This window comes from Clupea harengus, chromosome 2 (genome assembly GCF_900700415.2).
Source record: "Clupea harengus chromosome 2, Ch_v2.0.2, whole genome shotgun sequence".
Taxonomy (NCBI): domain Eukaryota; kingdom Metazoa; phylum Chordata; class Actinopteri; order Clupeiformes; family Clupeidae; genus Clupea; species Clupea harengus.
The window spans coordinates 15,708,836-15,730,966 of record NC_045153.1 but is presented as its reverse complement, the minus strand read 5'-3'; the positions used below and the strand labels follow the sequence as shown (position 1 = coordinate 15,730,966).

General features: G+C 43.8%; 1 protein-coding gene across 1 annotated transcript in view; it reads left to right on the top strand.

Annotated features, from left to right (window-relative positions):
* The first annotated feature begins 25 nt into the window (after positions 1-25).
* dnah7 (dynein, axonemal, heavy chain 7) overlaps positions 26-22,131 on the top strand; it is a 60,388-nt gene continuing 38,282 nt past the window's right edge. The window contains exons 1-30 of the mRNA XM_031584443.2: positions 26-199; positions 375-431; positions 664-766; positions 1,082-1,235; positions 1,368-1,458; positions 1,609-1,789; positions 2,037-2,109; positions 2,271-2,396; positions 2,587-2,706; positions 3,223-3,406; positions 3,732-3,911; positions 4,311-4,583; positions 4,909-5,036; positions 5,564-5,642; positions 5,923-6,147; positions 6,333-6,479; positions 6,980-7,671; positions 8,017-8,203; positions 12,370-12,563; positions 13,926-14,124; positions 14,563-14,703; positions 15,271-15,483; positions 15,661-15,770; positions 15,978-16,146; positions 17,291-17,393; positions 17,943-18,070; positions 18,407-18,619; positions 19,467-19,565; positions 20,149-20,397; positions 21,922-22,071. Of these exons, the coding sequence (XP_031440303.1) occupies positions 188-199; positions 375-431; positions 664-766; positions 1,082-1,235; positions 1,368-1,458; positions 1,609-1,789; positions 2,037-2,109; positions 2,271-2,396; positions 2,587-2,706; positions 3,223-3,406; positions 3,732-3,911; positions 4,311-4,583; positions 4,909-5,036; positions 5,564-5,642; positions 5,923-6,147; positions 6,333-6,479; positions 6,980-7,671; positions 8,017-8,203; positions 12,370-12,563; positions 13,926-14,124; positions 14,563-14,703; positions 15,271-15,483; positions 15,661-15,770; positions 15,978-16,146; positions 17,291-17,393; positions 17,943-18,070; positions 18,407-18,619; positions 19,467-19,565; positions 20,149-20,397; positions 21,922-22,071 (4,980 nt within the window). The 5' untranslated portion in view covers positions 26-187. The remainder of the gene's footprint in view (positions 200-374; positions 432-663; positions 767-1,081; positions 1,236-1,367; positions 1,459-1,608; positions 1,790-2,036; positions 2,110-2,270; positions 2,397-2,586; positions 2,707-3,222; positions 3,407-3,731; positions 3,912-4,310; positions 4,584-4,908; positions 5,037-5,563; positions 5,643-5,922; positions 6,148-6,332; positions 6,480-6,979; positions 7,672-8,016; positions 8,204-12,369; positions 12,564-13,925; positions 14,125-14,562; positions 14,704-15,270; positions 15,484-15,660; positions 15,771-15,977; positions 16,147-17,290; positions 17,394-17,942; positions 18,071-18,406; positions 18,620-19,466; positions 19,566-20,148; positions 20,398-21,921; positions 22,072-22,131) is intronic.

Below are 22,131 nucleotides of genomic sequence, written 5' to 3'. Positions count from 1 at the left end.
CTACTTAACGCTAGTTGCTAGCTGGCACGCTAGCTAATTTGTGAAGTGATATTGAAGTGGTTATTTATATATTTAATTATTCTTAGTTTGGAAAACAAAGTTTATGTAATTTATAACTTCGTAAGAACAGATACGTTGTCATGGTTGATTTTTGAATGGTAACTAGAACTTTAAATGGTCCCGCAGCATGGAAACTGAAGTAAGTTAGATATCGATAGCTAGCATAGCTAAATAAAAGTAGTAACCAGGTGATAAATGTGTACGCAGTGTTGTTAATTGTAATGTAATTTTCTATAATTTTGGCCACGAGACATCTGTCACCCCTCATTAGTTGCTGGCTACCACAGGATAACATTACTGTTTTTGTTTTGCAGAGGAAAAAGAACACCACACCAGTAAATTCTGGGAGACTCCTGCCACAGCTGCCAAAGGTAAATTTAGATCCAAGCTAAAAGCCATTAAGCAAGCTGTAACTTCAGGATCTAGGCTATAGTGATTATTTGGTATCACTATATATTCTCTGTCAGAGTTTGTCCTCTTCACTGAAAGGAAAATAGTGAATCAGTATTAAATAACAGTTGTAGACTGACTGGAAATTTGTCATAGAGTGATTTTGACAAGTGTGTGACATAAACTAACAATCATCCTAACTTTTTTTTTAAGGTTCGCACCAAACCGCTATGGCAGGAAACTGCCCCATCTTTTGTTTTGAACGCACCACCAACAGAAGAATCTATTGGATTTGGCACTTCAACTAAACATTCCAGTGAGTGGCTTCTTTGGTAGATTGTTATAGATAATTATAGGTAAATAGTTTATGAATACATTTACATGGCATAGCAGCTTGCAGGGAACCTTCTAACCGCAAAGAGAACTTTTTAGGTTCAATGCCTTCCTGTCTTTGACACACCAAGGTCACTGTGTCATCTTTTTTATAGGGGAGTTGCAAGGTTTGAACAACTATCATTATCTGCCATCTTCTCAGTCTCTGTCTATCACCCCGTACAAGTGTCACTATAAGCAAAATATCTAATAGTTAATACACCCGAGTCCTTATTTCATTGTGCTTTACTTTTAACAGGGCATGCGCTGGGAGGAGAGCCAAGAGGGACTGAAGATCCTCGGCCCAAGGCTGCTGGAGTTTCAGTTAAGCCATCTAAAGGTCGTGTGAGCAGCCATGCTCAGCCCAAGAAGGAGCGTGAGCAGTTCCGCAGTGCTCTTGTCAGCATTATCATGTGAGCATTAAATGAATCTGTTGTACATCACTGGCGTTTATGAACGTGCTAGGTAGATGCTTTTTCATGGACATGGACAACCAGATTTATCTTCTTAACCTCTAACAATTGCAAAATTATGTATTATGTTAGGCAACAGGACACAACCACAGGCAAGTCCTTCACGGAGGAAAGTCCTCCCCCAAGGAGTGGCTCCCCAACAGCCACAGAAAAAGACATTCTGGTATGGAAGCCTGTCCTCTCCACAATTCATTTTTAATCTATGAATCAGATTTGAAAACAGCAGAGGCTTTTTTACGCTAACTATTTGTCCTGTCAAAGGGTTCCACAACCAGATCACCGCACATCTCACATGATTAATTTTGCCCTGTAGAGATATTACTACTACATACGGAATGGAATTGACACTGAGCATGTGGCAGACATGGAGGATTCCTGTCTCGAGAACGTTCTGAGTTTGGTTCCATCACACCTAAAGAAACTAACGACAACGATCGAGCTGCTGTCAGATGAGATGAAGGAGGACTATCTGATGAGTGTTAAAAAAGCCATAGGTGAAATTATTTTCCTCGTGTTTCTCATGGACATAATATTCTTCTATAGAGCAAACTGTGAGGGATATGGCTACATGGCTTGTAATGTTATGATGCTACGTATAAACTGGGTGGCTTTCCAACTTGTAGATAGCTAGTTATGACACTCACCCAGCTGCAATTATAATTGGGAGTTATCTGATGAAGTTGTATTGAAGTAACTGAAGTTGTATTGAAGTAACTGAAGTTGTTCTTCGTGTCTCTGCAGTGGATTTTGTTCTTAGAGACCCAAGGGAGAATGAAGAGGACAAAGTCAAAGATCTCCCTCCACACAGAGAAGAGTAGGCAATACTGTGACATTAACACGCCTTTTTGATCTAATTCAGTGACTTGCACTGACATTGTTTACTTTACATGGTAAACAGTAGATGTCTTTGCCATCAAATAAACATATTTGAAAATGTTGGCATTTGCCAAATGAATGTGTATTTTTATTCCACAGAATAGAAGTGGTTCCAAAGCCATGGCATAAGTCCTTTCTGCAAGCTCAGAGAAGGATGAGTGAGCGTCTGCATGCCATCAATCCCACAATGTTATCTGTGCTGGACGTGTGGCATGGGTCCTTCAAGTGAGTACCCCCTCTCCCCCCTTTGGGGGTTCATATGGAGTGTTGTGTCTGTCTGTCAGTAAATTCCAACAGTTTAAACTAAGGCACTCAAGTTAAGTATTTAGCCAGGAGAAAAGGATTCATTGTCCGTCGCCTATGTCATTGTCTTTAGTTGTGAGTTGTTGTTGTCGTTGTTGTTTACTCCTTGCAGGAAGCTGCGTTTGGTTGATGTGGAGGAGTTCCACAACAGGGAGGAGTCTATGGAGCTCCATGTTTTTCAGCAGTTAGTCAGCAAGCACATTGAGAGTGCCAAGGATGTTCTACTCAAAAAGTAAGTATTGATAGCGACCGCCTTTTGCTCCAACCTGGTATTAGCCCCTTCTCTAAAGAGCTATTATACATCCTCTTTCTTAACTTTGTCATGATGTGATCCCTCTTAAAATGTATTGGCAAGTGTCATGTTGATTCACAATGGGAGAAATGAAAATGAAAATCAAGATCACAATCAAGATTACGGAGGGATAATAACCTCATTTTTGATATAACTCCAATCAAAATTGTGAACCTATAAATAATGCAAACTATTACATTGTAAGGCAGATGATACACATATTGCATGTGCAAAATTTGTGAGCCTTGGATTTGTGTTCTGTGTACAGCTCTGTATAACTCTTATAACTTTGTACTTTTTGTACTTTGTATAACTTTTACCGTATACTGTACTTGTACATTTACAGAACTCTTTCAGGACCATTACCAGCACTGCCATGATAAAATGTCTGGTAAATCCCTGGTAAAACTATCCCATTAGGCCTTTGTGTTTATTGTTCTTTTTCCCCCCTATCAGGTGGTTTCCAGAGGTCCAGCAAATCTACTACCAGGGTAACAAGCGCAAACTGGTTCCTAGCAACAGCAATCCTGCCAAGCTGCAGTCCTTCTTCAATTGTGTGGCTGCACTAATGACCTCCCATCTCCAGAGCCTGGCACTCGATTCCATTCAGGACTACACACACCTCATCGCCCAACACCCCGTCAGTGCCACCTTACTTATTACTGTCTGATTTACTCTAGTCATGGTCATTTAACACGCCCAAGGCTACTTACCTTACATAATGGTTCATGACATTGAAATTGCCCAAAGTAATGAACTATTACATAACCCAGTTGTCATAAGGCATAAGAAATGGGATTCATCCTTTTAAAACAGTTATTGTTTTTACAGTATGAATGTGTTGACAACTAATATTAAAGAATATAATTTAAGATTGACCAAGTAATCATTTAGTTGTTCATTGTGACTGCAGTCGTTATGCAGTCGGTAAGACAGCTTTCTTTTTATCTTTGTTTCTTCGCCAGTCTTCCATACGGGCCTATGAGCACCCAGGGTTCACCTTACAGCTCATCCTGGATACGAATACTATTACCTTTGAACCAGACTTTAAGGACTTTGAGCTTCTCCTGCTGAATGTCTATGATACGATGCTGAGAGCCGTCACGATAGTGCCGCGTGTGGAGACTAAACTCTACTCAGAATGGGTAACATCTTCTCTCTGTGTGTATTTGTGTGCATTTCAAGGGAAATATTCTCCATCAGATTTTAGACGGGCAGTCTGCCCGTGTTGGAGTTTGTTTACAGCTGGCCCACCTGTCATTTTGAAAGTTATAGCTCCCATTCAGCCTCATAACGGGAAGTATTTGGAGTTTAAACAGAGGCTCCTGTTGAATTTGATTATATCCTTTGTAAACAAATAGCAATATCCTTTCAATGGTTGAACCAAGCTTTTGTAAATAGTAAAATAAAGCAACTGAATGATGTGATGGTGTAGACACAAAATGTGGTCTGCTGAATTTTTTTTTGAATCCTCCAACACACACTCTCTTTCTCTCTCTCTTCCTCTCTCTCTCTCTCTCTCTCTCTCTCTCTCTCTCATCCAGCCAGGCACTCAGACGGGGGGCAACCTGAAGCCGGTCATCCTGCGTGAGATCCTGGATGTGCAGCGGGAGCTGGTGCGCCGTGTGGTGCGGCAGGAGAGCGCCGGGCCGCAGGAGCACGTGCACCTCTACGACAAGTACGCGCCGCTGGTTTCCCGACAGGCCGAGGAGGATGTGGAGCAGTTCCTGCGCGAGAAGCACTCCTTCCAGGAGATGATGATGGAGGTCACGCGCTACCAGCAGATGGCCGACGAGATCACGTTCAACTGCGTCAAGGTGCGCTTCACACGTACTACCGCATCACAGGCTGGCTCCACAGCTGGCCCAGTGCGCTTCACTGTGTGTTCAATTCAGTTTCATTTATTTCTATTTAATTTAATTCAGTACGATTCAATTCAATGCAATGCAATGCAATTCAATTCAATTCAATTCAATTCAATTTTGTTACGTTTATTTTATTTTATTTTATTTTAGTGTAGTTTAGTCCAGTTCAGTACAATTCAATTCAATTCAGTCCAATTCGGTTGCTCTTATCATCTTCACGCTCAGACTGATGTGAGTCCTAACTTGGTCAACTGTTCTGCATTTCAATGCTCTCCAGGTGGTGCGTCTGGGTATGTTCACGGTGCACTCCACTGAGCTGATTAATGCCCTGGTGAAGCGGGCCGAAGCTCTGCGCCAGAAACTCATCAACCGCATGCTGGAGGAGCACCAGGGGCTCAACACCCGGTGAGTTATCCTCAGATAGTTCCGCACAGCTTCTCTCTCAGACAATCAACCGACTCTGACTCTTTTTAGGGATATTGCATTGCATTACCCCGACCCCTTGCCCTTGTTAGCTTATGGCGTGCCATAGTAGAATACAATTAATCTTTGTTCTCTCCTATATAGTAAGACCTTTGCCTGATTCTGATGGCTATGATAACACTGTTCCTCATCTCCAAAACCTAGAATTTCATATTTGTCTTTTTTCTTCCCCTCATACTCTTCATTGTGGGATGCAGCTGCCGTCTTTTCACCTTCTCTACTTGCAGAAGTTGCCCTCGTTGTTCCTTGCTTTCCATTGCTGCCTTAGTGCTTGCCCAGGGCTCTGGGCTCTGTAAAGCGCCTTGAGACAATTTCAATTATGACGCTATATAAATAAAATGTAATTGAATTGACAGCCATAACTGATGTAGACCTATCCAGCATTGCTCAGATCCTGTTTATTTATCTATTGTGAAATCCCACTGATCTCCTTCTCTGTGTGGCTGCAGGCTTTGTGAAGAGTATGAGAAGATAGCAGAGCAGGCCCTGAGTACTCCCCCAAGCACGCAGGAGCTGATGGAGCTGAAGGTGCGTAATGAAGACGTAATGCCCTCAGAAACACAGAAGTGGCAAAAAAGTCTACGTGTGATAGATGTTCTTCAGTTAAATTGAGTTAGAGAATTGAGTATTGATGGGGACATAGTCTGGGCAAACAGTCTGAAGTTGCTGAATAAGATGAAACTGAAAGTGGGGCACTTTTTTTTTGCAACAAAAAAACAAACAAACATAAAAACACTGAAATGTTTGTTGCAATGGCATAGGAAAAACAACTCATGGGATAATACTGTGCATGTCTTGTCTTTTTTAGACTAATATCAAGAAAGTGGAAACTGTGTTGATGCCTGTGCTGGAAACAAAACTCTTAGAATCTAAAACCCGACTGTGCTTCCTGGTGGACTATATGACCTTTTCACCTGTGGACATGCGGCTCAACAGACAGCCCTTTCAGTGGCAGTCACGCATGCCGTCCGTCTTTGAGGAGCACCAGAAAATTGTCACAGAGAAGACAGGGCAATACCAGGAGGGTCTCAAGGTTAAATGTCAACCTTACAATTTCACATTCAATATTAGTGACTGTTCAATATATTCCTTACTGCAAAATAGTGATACTATTACTATATTTCAAATGAACAAGCCAACATATGAACGAGCCATCCAAACAAAAATAACTATAATAATAATTGTCAGTACTTCTCTATCATCTTCTTCATTTTGTAGCTGCGGTGCTCAAGGTTTGTGGAAGAGCTGGAGGGCTATTCCAAACAAGTGGAAGAGTTTGTCACCTTTGGGGATCTTTCTGACATCAACAAGTACCTGAAAAAGGCACAGACTATGAATGCCAAACTGGATGCTGCCACTGAAAAAGTAATGCATTTTTCTTTCCATATTGCACAATAAGATTCATTGTTGCCAATCTTCAGTTTAGAACAAGTTTAATCAGTTTTATTGGTGTGAGTACTCATCTTAGCTACAGGGGGCAGCAAAGGCTGTGGAATAATCTACTGTCAGATGTGTTGTCAAGAAGGCTGAGTGGGAATAACACAACAGTTGTGTTACAGCTCCTATACCTTTGCTAAATATATAGAAAAAGCTCATTTAACCACCTATCAACATAAACTTATTACCTCATGATGGTAGTGTCATGCTTGTATGGATTCATATTCCTTTCTCAGAAGTGCACAAATTATTTTCTTAACTGTAGCAGTATTAGCAGTAGTGAGAATGAACGTGTGTATTTTTTTGAATGATCATTTCACTAAAGCAGCTTTACAGTAAATAAAGACCCAGAAGATGCTTTTTCTTGTTTCTTCCCATGAAATTATTCTCCCTAAAGTATTTCTGGTGTTCTCCCGACTCCACCACAGATTGAAGGCTTCAACATGGAGGAGGAGGCCTACGGCTGGACCGTCTCTCAGTACCCCGAGCGCAAGGTGGTCCACGAGGCCCTGCTGCCCTACCTGCGCCTGTACGAGGCGGCTGTGGAGTTCCAAACGTGCCACAAGGCCTGGGTGCACGGCCCATTGAGCGCCGTCAACCCGGACAAGGTGGAGGGCGACGTGGGTAACTACTGGCGCGCCCTCTACAAGCTGGAAAAGGGCTTCCAGGGCTCGCCCAAGGCCCTAAACATCGCCAGGCGCGTCAAGCAGGAAGTGGAGGCCTTCCGCGAGAACCTGCCCCTGGTGCAGGTGCTGTGCAACCCGGGCCTGCGCGACCGCCACTGGGAAAGCATGTCGGAGGTGGCGGGCTTCCCGCTCAAGCCACAGGAGGAGGCGGCCGCCTCCGTGGCCTTCTTCCTGCCCCTGCGCCTGGAGGCTCACCTTGCTAACTTTGAGCTGATCAGCGAGGCGGCCAGCAAGGAGCACTCCCTGGAGAAGGCCATGGAGCGCATGGCGGGCGAGTGGGGCGAGATCGAGTTCTCGCTGCTGCCCTACCGCGAGACAGGCACATCCATCCTGTCGTCGGTGGACGAGATCCAGACGCTGCTGGACGACCACATCGTCAAGACGCAGACCATGCGGGGCTCGCCCTTCATCAAGCCCTTTGAGAAAGAAATACGGTGAGGGGGAGAGGTCAAATTTTCGTATTCACTCGTTCTGCTTCTCTTCTCGTCTCTTTTTTCTGTTCTCTTCTTTTTTCTTCACTTCTCTTCTCTTTTGCTCCCTTCTCTGGCTATTCTGCTTCAGCAAATACAAAAATATTAAATAATGTAGCTATACCATCCTAAGATTCCACAGAGACAACAACATGAGTACTTGATCCTACCCAAACAGGCTGAATATTTAACGTGTTTTTGTGTGTGTCTGTTTATGTGTATGTGTGTGTGTGTGCGTGTGTGTGTGTGTGTGTGTGTGTGTGTGTGTGTGTGTGTGTGTGTGTGTGTGTGTGTGTGTGCGCGCGCCAGTGAGTGGGAGGGGAAGCTGCTCCTGCTGCAGGAGATCCTGGACGAGTGGCTGAAGGTGCAGTCCACCTGGCTCTACCTGGAGCCCATCTTCAGCTCGCCCGACATCATGGCCCAAATGCCCGAGGAGGGCCGACGCTTCACCGCCGTCGACAAGACCTGGAGGGACACCATGAAGCAAGTCTCTCTGGTGAGTCCCGCATCCTAATGCACCTCATCAACCACCACTAGCAGTCACATTAACCCACAACAAGCTAACACACTTAGAGCACTGCGTACACCATTAAGCTGAAGGAGAGAGAGACATTTGGTCATCCCATTACCAGTCATTTACATAATAAAAGCGTATAGCTTATTATGACACCAGATGTCTTGAGGAGCCACCTGGTTCCCCCCTACCAAAGCCATGTGCTCCAATCGCCTCTGTTGGGGAAGTATTTTGGCTGAGTGCTTGTGGTATCATCATCTGTCATAAATGTAATTGCTATCTTAATGAATCTGTAACTGTCAAAACAAACTGCCTTCTGAAGAGGTATTAGGATTTAATGTCCTATTACTGTCAACAGATTTCTAATAGCTGGGCCGAGCGGAGATCACGTTATTGGCATATTAAGAGGTGAAGATCAGTGCTGGCCACTCAATCAAAAAGTACTCAGGCGTAAGGGGATGGAGAGATCAAAGAGTCCTTCTGTTTATCTGATGTTTGTGCCACTGGACTCATGGCTAATGGCTAATGAAACCGCAAAACTGCACTGCGAGCACATGAGATAGCTGATAGCTGAGAATAATATGGACATGCCTGGGTTTAATCAGAACGGACACAAATACAAAAGTACAAAAGCAGACTCGCGATCACACACACACACACACACACACACACACACACACACACACACACACACACACACACACACACACACAGCTCATCATGTGAGGATGGAGAGAGAGAGAGAGAGTGAGAGAGAGAGAGAGAGAGAGAGAGAGAGAGAGAGAGATGGTTCCTGCAAAGAGTCCCTGTAGCTGTCTTGAAATAAGGTCTATCGATCCATCCTCTATTGAAAGAATACTAAAAAACAATACAAAACAAAAGTAACAACCCTTGTCATCAAGGAGGGATTATGGATTTTGTCTGCATAGAGCTGGCTTTGTGGAGACAGAAAGACAATGGGTTTGTCTGGGAATACAAAAGCACACAGTAAAAGCGATCATCTTAGTTTCAGTGACAGCGAAACCATGCACATATAGACATGTGTTCTTTTTGTGACAGATCGATAGTGCTTTCTTCTTTTAGATGCTTAATCAAGGGATAACATCGGCAATTGGATCATATTAATGAGCGCTCATGCTTGTGCTCTTTACCGAAGTAGATGCGGTGTTGACAAAATGTCCATGATTGATTCAGTTTCATCCACCTGGCCCACAAAAGTGTGTAGACTAGCACATCACAGTAGGGAGAGAAGGTGGAGTAGGAGAAGCTAAATCAGGCCATTGTGTGGTGAGGGATTGTTCCGGCCACAGAGGGAATGCTGTACTAGAGTGTATACCGTAAGGTGGTGTGTAGACATCACTCGCTGTGTTACACACACTGCCCTGGATATTGCCCAAGTCAGAGGAGGCTTCAGACTAGCGGCAGTTACACCGCCAGCCACTGTGTGGAGCTATTCATCTACGCCTGACTTCACAGGGGTACGCACCCGTCCCTTCAGCTCGCCAGTCTTGATTGGTCCTCCAATCTAATGTGGCCATAATCTTCCCCCCTAGTCAAAAGACTAGCCAATAAAGTCTTTTTAAAAGTCATTATTTCTGGAAAACAAAGGAGTAGGAGATTAGAGGATATCTGCATTTGTAACCATTTAATAGCTTGTCATTTCGTTGATTTTATTTCTCTTTTTTTTTATTAATAAAAAACTAGTTGACAGATATGACTATCTTTTTTTTTCCTCGGGCCTTGATGCTTTTGGCAGCCAGAGCTCCCGCTGAGTGCACAGCAGTGATTATTGAGCTGTCAGCTCGTTGTGAGGAGCTCAGAGAGGAGGCTGTGTATGCAGGCCCAGGGCACTCTTCCCTCTTCCCACTCTCACACAGTAACAGTATGAACACCAACACACACACACGCACACACACGCGCGCACACACACGCGCACACGCACACACACACACACACATACACACACACACACACACACACACACACACACACACAGTGACACACACACACACACACACACACACACACACACACACACACACACACACACACACACACACACACACACACAGTGACACACACACACACACACACACACACACAGTGACACAGGTCTCTTCACACAACTTCAGAGTCATTACCTACATGACATAAACATGGGATGAAGATACGAAGGAGAGAGAGGTCTTATGGAAAGATGAAAGGAGGCAATGTGTACAGGAGTGGAGAAATGAGTTGGTCACAGCTGAGATGAGATTTCTGTCAGCAGGATTGATAGGTTTTCTGTACCAACTAATGGATATGTATTGATTTTGTTTTGTTTACAATGGTGAACAGAACACTTCCCAATATATTCCTCGTAGTCCACTTTGTATCATATCTGAATCACTTTATTTACTTTTTAGATGCTGTTTGGTTTGGGAATGTGTTGAGTAAGGCTCAGTGTGGAGGTATTAGATGTGAGGAGTTTAGAAGGATTCATAAGCAGCCATTTCCTATAGCTGATAGAACACTGTTGAGTGCCTCCAAGTAATTGAATCATACCATCTCACCATCCTTTTAATGTCAAAGCCCAGAAAGGGAAAAAAAAAGACCAGATCCTGTGTGATGGGCTTCTGGAGGATGTGCATAGCAAACCGCTTTCTGCTCTCTTCACTGGCCTGAACGATCCGGATGATATAATTTCTTCATTTGCTGGCACCCATTCATGAATCAGCAGCTGGTGTTCCAGTGCAATAATGTAATCATGAGTGGGGGGCTGCCGCCGCCGCCGCCGCTCACTCGCGAGAGGGATTCAGTGGCAGACGAGAAGTGTCTCTCATGCTCACTTTCATTAGAGCCACCCAACGGCTCCTTTTCATGCTTTTGAAAGAGGTGATTTGAAGAGGGCTTGGTGTGTGTGCTCTGCTGATTATTATCCCTTCATTACCCACTTTGAGATATACCACCGTGTAGGGCTGGGCGATTAATCGATTTTTTTAGCAGAATCGAATTATGATTTTGGCTTCCAACGATTATGAAAACAAGATAATCGAGATAAAATAATGATTGTGTCGCATTCAATTTTGAAATGATGCTCTCGTTTTGTCTTGTGTTATAAATCCAGCACACCCTTTTCCTTTACAGCGGTTGTGCTTTCGGCCCTCCCCAAAAGCCCAAACTCACTCTCTGCCAGGCTGTGGCTTGTTGTGTTTACCTTGAGCCAAGATGATGGAAAGAGAGCCTTTGGTCAACAAGGCCGTATGGAAACACAGTGTTTTTAAGGAGTCCAATAAGTACCGAGTCAATAATAATCGTGTCAAATAATTGTGATCTCAATATTGACCAAAATAATTGTGATTATAATTTCTTTTGCCATCATCGAGAAGCCCTTTTTTCCCTCTTGTTTCCTCTGTCTCTTCCCTATCTCTCTTTTTCCCCCCCCTCCTCAGACGTGATAGTTAAAGCTCAATCTCTAGACAGCACTTCAGCTCCACTCACCAGGTAATAGAAAATCAATAGCAATCAGAAGAGGGGGAAGAAGCAATTATTATCTCCTTACAGACTTTGTGTGCAGCATCTGCGTCCAAAGAGTGGGGTGGGGGGGTGGAGTGTGTTTTAAACGGTTCCATGGTCGCAGATGAAGAATGGAACTTTTTGAAACAACCTTTGAAGTTCAAGGTCAAGGTTCTTGTATTTTTATTTCCCTGCTAGAAATAAATGTTTGTTTTTAATGAACACTTGAGCTGAAACATCCTGTGTTCCAAGGCCATGCGCTTGTCAGTGTAGCCTCTCATTTCAAAGAAATTATATAAAATTGACAGACCATCTAGTGGATATACAATCTGCTGTTTGCATGAATGTTAATGCAAAAGGATGTTCTTTGTGTGAAGTTCTTTGTGTGAATTTTGAACACACCATACTGAAAAACAGTTAGAGAAATATATATTACAGTCTGTTATATCTTAGTTGGTTATCCTAGTCTCATTCGCAGAGAATGCACCATACGAATTTTGACATTCCACCATCAGTGTATTGAGTAGCCTGACCAAACCAACAGTTATAGGTTTTCATTGTTATGGAAAAGTTGTAGCACCTTTTTAGCAGATTATCTTTGTCAAACTATTTTGTGAACTGCTTGTTTTAAAACCTGATTTCCATCATAACAGGACAAGCATGTACTGTCTGTGGTGGCCATTGATAAGATGGTGGATAAACTGAAGAAATCCAATGAGTTCCTTGAGCTGATCTTGAAGGGTCTCAACGAGTACTTGGAGAAGAAGAGACTTTTCTTCCCAAGATTCTTCTTCCTTTCCAACGATGAACTCTTGGAGATCCTGTCTGAAACCAAGGACCCGACCAGGTAAAAAAAAAAAAAAAACATATTCTATTCAAGTCTTAAGTAAATTGCTCAATGGGCAGCAAGATGTAGGTTCCATAAAACTGATAACACAAATAATCTAACACTCACCCTAGGCATCTAGGCACACTAGGATTTCTTGTTGGAGATATAAGATTGTTCCATACATAGCCTATTCATACAGCAAAAAGATGTGGGTACTAAAAGGTGGTGTATAGTAAGTCAGAGAGTGTTATCTTTTTATCAGTACACTGTGCCTGTTTTTTCAGGGTATTCCCATTGTTTTCTTTTTGTGTAAAGGCATGCAATAGATAAGCTGTGTAGCCATAGTCTTGGTAACACTCTGGATGTTGCAACAGGTTTCCTCACACAAAAATGTAAGATTTTGATTTAAATGCCTGAGGTGCTTTTGCAACAGGCTGTTTCAAAGACATCTCACATGTAGACAACCCAATGTGGAGTGAATTCATTTAGTCACCTCTGCCTGACATTGCCATTGCACATTCATGTATTCAAATATAATTAAAGGCCTTTCCGCCAGCTGGATTTAAGGTGACTAACTTTGTGCACACAGTCCAATACTGGCATAATCTCTCCATTCAGCACCCTCTATACATGTGGTGAACTCTCCAAAACAGAGAGAGTGAGAGAGAAAGAGAGAGAGAGAGAGAGAGAGAGGAAGGGAGAGCAGAAAATATGGAAAAGAAAATATATATGAAAAGCAATTTGAAAATCTCATTTTGAGACCTGAAAGATCCTGTACTTACTGTGGGAATTTAATTATAGAGGCTTTTTTTCTCTTCACGCCACTGTGGCCTACTTCCAGCGCCAAGGCTCCCCTGAGCGGGGCAAGGGCTGATAAGCAAGCCTTGTCTTATTTCACCTAAGGTATTTGTTTAATAATGAATGTCTGTGCAGACAAAGGGACTTCTGCTTCAACTCAGCACCACTCTTTTTTGTCCCTCCCTCTCTCTCCCTCTCCCTCTCCCTTTCCCTCTCTTCGCTTTCATTCCCATGAGGTTACCAATTTCTCTGAGAGGGCGGAATTCAGAATTTTTAAAGCGATGTTTGGTACAATGCTGTGTTGTAGCCCAGGGGCCAGTCATCGCCATCATAACATGCAATGAGATTGGGTTAAACAGGAATAGAGGAAATATGAATGTGTTGTGAACACATGCGTCCTACTTACAGAGAGGCTAGGCATCTATTTATCGGTGGCAAGTTTGCCTCATTTTCCTATAAAGCCAAACAGATCACTGGTCCGTGGCTGATCTCAGTCATTTACATTTCATGCCCAGACATTAACTGACAGACTATATTTTAGCATTAACTCTTGCCTGTCTCTGGCCTCTTTCCCCCTGACAGAGTGCAGCCCCACCTGAAGAAGTGCTTTGAGGGCATCGCCAGTGTGGTCTTCACCGACGTGCTGGACATCACCCACATGCAGAGCAGCGAGGGCGAGATGGTGGAGCTGCTGGACATCATCTCCACCTCCAAGGCTCGCGGCCAGGTGGAGAAGTGGCTGCAGGAGCTGGAGAGCGGCATGCTTTCCTCTCTGCATAAGGTGACATACATACACCACCACCGAGACCTTTAGCAGTAATCAGATACCAATGAGTCCAAACACCTACCAGTCAGAGTAGTTTTATGCTTGATGCACCCAATCCCATGCAAGGTCTTACAATATTTGAGGAACAGTACAACTCAGACTGTCTCCCTCTAGGAGGTTGTGTTGGCAGTATAAAAGCTTTATTTGCCATCAGGTTGAATCAATTTCATGTCTTTCTACAGCAACGACATTGAAAAATGTTCTATTGTCAGTCTTTATCTGATTTTGATGTTGTTACGTAGGCATTTCTCAACAAATGTTTTTTGCTTCTTGCCATATGCCAAAGCTTAATGTTGTACTGTACAATCAATTTTTGTACAGGTGTCAGAGAATGCATTTTGTATAACAAATTTGCACAAATATTTTGACTGCAGCGTCTCTTTTGGCCCCAAGGTTATTGGTGAGGCTATTGTGGCGTATCCGAAGGACCCGAGAATCGAATGGGTGCGGGAATGGCCGGGCCAGACGGTTCTGTGTGTCTCCCAAGTATACTGGACCAAAGACATCCATGAAGCCATTGTAAAAGGGCCTAAGGTCAGTGTTGGTAGTCAGAGGGAACTATGAGCGGTGAATAGCACTGTTCAGCATTTTCATCAGTTTTGGTGTTTGTCTTTCAGCCAGTACCATTTGATGTCATTGCATCTCCATTACCTAGCTGTTCCTCTGCTATTGTCTATAACACTTAAAATACACTGACATATCATCCGTATTGCACTATATGTATAAAGCAAGATGCATTTCTTAAACTGTAGGCATTTTCCCAGTACTGGCTGAATCTCTCTCCAAACACTGAGCAGTGTGTGCTGCTGCAGCTCTCTGTCACTTCATTATCCTGAGAGACATGTCTCAGTGCCAGTTGCAGCTTGACATATATTAAATTGCGTGACTTTCATTTGACTTGAAGACTTTTGATAAAAAGCTGGCTTACATGCTATTCCTGGGTTGTATTAATTTGCCTGCTTGTTTGAATAGTAGAGTTTCTCCCCTGTGTCATCATCAACCTCTTCCAGTCAATGGTAGTGGATGCTGCTGGAGGTAGTGGATACTTACAGCTTGGGGGGGTTTAAATAACGACATGCTGACCTCTCTGCTTCGCTCCAGTATCTGGAGGACTACCTGCAGCAGAACAACAGGCAGATTGATGACATCGTGACCCTGGTGCGGGGAAAGCTGTCCAAGCAGAACCGCACCACGCTGGGCGCCCTGGTGGTGCAGGATGTCCACGCTAGGGACGTGCTGGCATCCTTAGTCGCTAAGAACGTCACCGATGAAAATGACTTCGAATGGCTCAGTCAGCTGCGCTACTACTGGATGGTGAGTCACTAGGGATGTTATTGCGCTCCGGCATGTTGGATATGTGTTGAATGGAAAGTACAGATCACTGTACTATTACTGCAGAACACAAGTACAATTTCACTGATAGTATTTTCCAAGCGCTATTGTGTGGGTGTGAGTTGGTTTTAAATAAGGGTCATTATCTCCATCTCTTAGGAAGAGCATCTTCAGACCAAAATGATTAATGCTGGTTTGGCCTACGGCTATGAGTACCTCGGGAACACCCCTCGTCTCGTCATCACCCCTCTGACTGACCGCTGCTACAGGTTGAAAAAACAATTGATTCTCCATTGATTTTGATTTTTATCGAAAATCTGAAAGATGCATGTGTAATGTGGTGAGGAGTCCAGACAGAAATCGTTATTCAGCAGATCAAGCCTAATAGACAATACCTTGTATGTGGGCTTCTATTAAATAGAGCAGTTATCCTCTTGTTTCTTAGTGTACTGTACTGATTTGACCTCTGCCCCCAGAACTCTGTTTGGGGCTCTGCATCTTTACCTGGGAGGCGCTCCTGAGGGTCCGGCTGGGACAGGAAAGACCGAAACCACCAAAGATCTGGCTAAAGCCGTCGCCAAGCAGTGTGTTGTCTTCAACTGCTCTGATGGGCTGGATTACATCGCCCTTGGCAAGTTCTTTAAGGTAGGCTTTCCTTAAGTCCTGATGAGAGGATAAAAAGTGTGAAAAAGTGTTTAAAAAGAACAAAAGGAAAACAGCCATGATGCTTCTAGTTTATTGATGGTGTGTATACCAGTTTGCATGGGTCCAGAAACTTTTCTACATTCATCTCAAATATAAAACTGTGACAAATTGATAATTTAAAAGTAATGCATTTAAGCATTTGTATTGTGAACACCAATGTAGCTAGACTAACGATAGTATTATAAGAGGAAGTCACTATGTGGCTTGTTATTTGCAGTGGGGGTGCACTCATAACTCCCATAACTCATATCCATTCCAATCTAAATGCCAATTAGCACAAATGATATTGAAAGTATGTCTGGGAAATATTATTGTCTTTATTTTTGATAGTTTGTAAGATGATTATTTCCTCTGGCATCCATCATGTATGACCTTGCATGTTCACTTTTGTATGTCATATCTTTTTAACACCAGTTATGGGTGAAATGAAGGTGGCCTCCTTAGTTTCACTTGAAAACAAGAACAGGCTCATTAAATGAAATATGAGAGGGACATGTACACAGTCATATCAGAAAGAAGAGTGGGTCACCATGGCCTTGATTTAGTCTTAGATTTCACTGAAGACATACTGTTCTAGCGAGGGAAATACATTAAGAGCACAGGGATTCTAAGAAAAGAAAACCACTGGTTACCTTGGCTACAGAATATGATCAGAGTTCACTTTAGAGACAGGCTGCTTTCAAGTGCATCAAGATGCTCCCCGGTTGGTTAGAAAAGGGTTTGTAAACCCTGTAAAGTGCTCGGTAATAATGTTTCAAACCAGTGCCTAGTCATTAGAAACGTAAATTGCACTTGACAGCTCATCCTTTTTGCTCATACACCAGATAACAATATTAACTTCAGAATGTATTTATGAATTTATCACCATGAACAAATACGATTACACACACTCCCCCTTCCCCTCAAGCACAGGCTTCAAATTAAAAGGCAGTTAACTAATCTTTCAGTTGTGACCTGTTTCCTCACCGCTGGTTTTGATATGTTGTGCTGTAGGCTCCTTGTTGAAGGTTGTGTGTTTTAGTGAGACTTGGCCCTCTACAAAGGGCACGTGACCCATTTTGCCCTTGCTTGGTCCGTCTGGCAGGGCCTGCTCTCCTGTGGTGCCTGGGCCTGCTTTGATGAGTTCAACCGCATCGACCTGGAGGTGCTCTCTGTGGTGGCCCAGCAGATCCTGACCATTCAGAGAGGTGAGGGTTCTCAGCACCACCAACCCCCCCACCAAGCCTTTATCTGAAATAGATATGTCTGTAAACAAACAAGCATACAAACAAAGTTGTGTGCTGGAGCGAAAGATGGATACGCTTTTCAAAGGGTAAAGGGCATTTGGCCTACAGTTCTTGATTTAGAGGGAGGACAAAAAAAAAAAAGTTCAGAGTGTCTTACATCTCTATTGAAGAGCATGGTTGAACTAGGTAAGCAATGCCGCAAATGTGTGAGACGTATTGATTTCCCCCCCATATGCTGCTCCTGTTTCTAAAGTTCTGAATGTAAGAATGGGCTTTCTGTTTTATGTGCCGCCTGAAAAGGTCCACTGCAGATAAGGAATAGAAAGGAGAGGGGAGAGGAATCTCAGCCCTCTATTTGAACCAATTTACTAAAGCACTAAAGGATGCTGTACACTTTGATTGACACTTTTAATGGATAGGAAGGTTTATTTGACGGATAGGAAGGTTTATTTGTGGTTATAGTCCTTGGTGTTATAAGCTGGGGGACTGGGTCTCTCTTTTGACCTGCAGGTATTACTTCCGGGGCTGAGATGCTGCTGTTTGAGGGCTCGGTGCTGCGGCTCAACCCCACGTGTGCCGTCTTCATCACCATGAACCCGGGCTACGCCGGACGCTCCGAGCTGCCCGACAACCTGAAGGTCCTGACCTCAGAGACCTCTCCACACACACAGTGCTGTTATCTCACCATCATATCACCGTTTTCAATACTGTTGTAAAAAGTCTGATTTTGTTTTTACCTTATTGAAACAATTTTTATGGGGCAATGTTTATATGTTGTGTTGTGGCTGAGGATGCATATATGTTATTGTATCAGTTTATTTATTATATATGCTGTGTTAATGAATGTTACTGGGGAAATGCTTTCAAATGTAGGATTAGAATTAGACATCTTTCCATAGACCAATGGCATAAAGCAGCCATTTCAACTTCTCCACTGTGTCTTTTTTTGTCCTTTTCTCTGTTTTCCCCCACAGGCTCTGTTCCGTACGGTGGCCATGATGGTGCCGGATTATGCTCTCATTGCAGAGATTGTGCTGTACTCCTGTGGCTTTGTCAGAGCCCGCCCCCTCTCGGTGAAAATCGTGGCCACGTATCGCCTGTGCTCCGAGCAGCTCTCCTCCCAGCACCACTATGACTACGGCATGAGGGCCGTCAAGTCTGTGCTGACCGCCGCTGGCAACCTCAAGGTGCACCCATCTCATGTCTCATGTCTCATGGGTTTTGTTTTGTTTTATTGCTTTCTTCTTCTTTTTTTTTGTCATGTATTTGTTTGTTTGGTTGTTTATTTGGTTGTGATATGTTAAATAGACACAGTCTCTAACTTGCCATGAAATAAATATACATCCCTTGGAAAGGGAGTGACAAGAAGCCAAGAAATATTCTAAACTGTGCCCTTGGGTTGCCAAGCCTGAACATGTCTCAACTAGTTTACTATTTTTTGTTGTTGAGGGGACGTGTGTGTTATAACCTCGCAGATGTATATGCTGCACAGCCAACAGAGTTGTTTATTTTTTCATTCTGTTTTTGAATACCCCTTCACCGCTGATGTGCTGAAGCGCAAAAGGATTATTCAGTGTCCCCTGCCTTTTCTCCAACGCATTACTTTCTGAGATGGAATGCTGAAAGAATTGTACACAAAAGGATTGAAAGACTAGACTGAATAGACAACCGGAAAGATTGATATTAGCTATCTGACTAGCCTGTTCTGATTTCCTCAGCACCTTCCTTCCACACCGACGCTCCAAGCCATGGGAGCACGGTGTCACTCCTAACAGCCATTTCTGTGCCTTGTCCCTCTGGACATTACCTCCTCGCCCTTCTCCAAATTACTTTTTGGCGAAGGAGGCGTACGCCTGTCCCAGCACGTACAGGGAAGGCCATACACTCCATCGATGGGGTTTGTGTCAGCAGAAAGAAACGGAAAAAAAAGAAAGTTGATTGACAGCACAGTTTTCCTCAGAAGGCCTAAACTCATCTCTTCGGCGAGTCTCTCATTAAGTGCCGGCTTCCTCCTTTGTGTTTTGTGTGCCACAGCTGAAGTATCCCGAGGAAGACGAAGACATCCTGCTGCTGAGGTCCATTATTGATGTAAATCTGCCCAAGTTCCTGGCTCACGACCTGCCTCTGTTTGCGGTATGAGAGAATCCACTGGAGATTTGTATGGGCTGTACAAGTGTGGGGAGGTGGTCTTGAGAGCAACAACTCTGTGTGTCTTGTGTCATAGATAGAACACATATGATTATGATAGATGCTATATTTTAACTGACTAGACGAGTGTTTGCAAGACCTCACCTTCCATCAATAGATCTATAGTAGTTGGTGCCCATATTGTATGCTATTGTATTGTCTCTTGAAGGTTTAGTTCAATTAAAAAAAACATTTTTGAACCTAAAGCTGTGCTGAAATTGATGCATGTGATAAGACATAGTGTTCGAAAACCACGTTCCCCTGTATTCACATGCAGTCTATACATCTTAGTGTTTTAAGGGTGTCTGTTTTGTATATTTTCTACCTTTTCCATATTAAAAACTCATATCACACATTTGCATAATCTATGTATTATGCATGTCAAATCATTGTTATAGGTCAAAAGGCACGGTAAAAACTGCATACTGTACCTTTACCTGCAGCTGTCAGTAAATACATAACACTTGCACCCTTGTTAACCTTGCTCTCTGTCTCCCTCCTTCTGTGACGGGTTTTGAATCTTGTGTAGGGTATCACCTCTGACCTGTTCCCTGGGGTGACGTTGCCCAAGCCTGACTACCGAGACCTGCTGGTGGCCATCCAGGAGAACTGTGAGAAGATGAACCTGCAGATGACCGACTTCTTCACCGAGAAGATCCTGCAGATCTTCGAGATGATGATCGTGCGCCACGGCTTCATGGTAGTGGGTGAGCCCTTCGGGGGCAAGACGTGTGCCTACCGGGTGCTGGCCGCCGCGCTGCACGACATCTGTGAGAAGGTGAGCCGCCCGTCACACGAGCCGTCTGTCCTAAGATCACTAGTCAGACGCCCTCTCTCGGGGTGCCTCGAGGGGGTTTACATTGATTTACAGAGGTTTGTCCTTGTCAGCAAACTCACTTGATCTGTTGTAAGGTGCCTTTTGTCAGTCAGCTCAATGCAATTTTTAAGAGAAGATGCAGCCTTTATAGCCTGCCTGGGGGGGAAAAAAAACAAAAACTAATTCATCACATCCTCAAGAGAAAAGGCATCAGTCAACTTCAGAAAATACAGACCTGACTCAGACGAGCGGATGGAGTCTGTGGCGTGCTCTCAGCTTTCAGTCCTAAGCACAAAAGCTACACAGTAGGGCTCTGTAAGTGACCCAAATGCATGTCATTGCGTCTCAGTGTCTGCCGACAGGATGACTCTCGAAATCATTTTAGACGTTCCTACATTTGAAAAGTCCCTCTTTTGAATGGCACAGCCAGATGGTGTGGGCCAGATCACACGGCTCAGGCGTTGGAGGAGTCTTTAGCACAAAGCGTTTGAGTGGCGGTGGCACAGAGAGCCAGCCAGAGGTGCCTCCGCCAAGAGGTGTCACCCACCCACCCCTCCTTGAAGTCGAGCAGCGACTTGAGCGCAGACGTTCTCGAGAACTCACCGAAGGGGCCTCGGGGATCAAAGGAACACGGGTATCCCCAAGGCCAGGGAAAAGAGCGGGAGGGAAGGAGACAGGCGCGTGAGCGTGCCATTCATCACTCTCATCCTCCCGAGTGCCTCTGGAGGCAGCGGTGCGTGGAGGCAGGCCCCAGCACTGCGGGGCCCACCACTCCTGCCCAGAATTCAAACTGACAGTTCTAACGGCGGGAGGCTCGGAGGGGGAAGTGAAGTTGTGTTGTTTTATTTGTTGTTGCTCTCCTATCGTTACCCCTGTAGTCTCTGCGGTCTCCGAGGCGGCTGAAACCGAGCAAATAAAAAACTGTCTGACTGTCACAGAAACGCATAGTGCAGTTCTCTTTTAGTCTATCTCTCTCTCTCTCTCTCTCTCTCTCTCTCTCTCTCTCATTCTTTCTGTTAGATTACATCATTTTCAAATTCTACACTAGTTGTCTTGCAATTCATATTAAAATATGTCAAGGTTTACAGCTGATGCTGTTGCTATCAAGCTCTGCAGTGGTTCAATATAACTGGATCAACAGTGCCACAACTACATTTATTTCATTGTCACGACATTTAGTGTTACTGGTCCAATTGCAATTCATATTAAAATATGTCAAGGTTTACAGCTGATGCTGTTGCTATCAAGCTCTGCAGTGGTTCAATACAACTGGATCAACAGTGCCAAAAAATGAATGTATTTAATTTTCACGACATTCAGTGTTAAGTCCATGTTACATGATGAGCTCCACCAGTGTAACATACCTAACTTACCTGCAGTGGCTTTTGTTGTGTATCATGTCCAAAATAGATCCAGTTTGTATGTTTCAATAACTGTGTGTGTGTGTGTGTGTGTGTATGTGTGTGTGTGTGCTGTTCCATGCAGGGCCTAATGGATGAAAACAGAGTGCAGATCACCGTCATCAACCCAAAGTCCATTACCATGGGTCAGCTGTATGGTCAGTTTGACCCCATCTCACATGAGTGGTCAGATGGGATTCTGGCAGTCAGCTACAGAGCTTTCGCAACTTCTCAGGTGAGACATGCTTTTTATTCTCTCTGAACCTGTGCTGAGCAACAGCGGGGAAACTTTCAC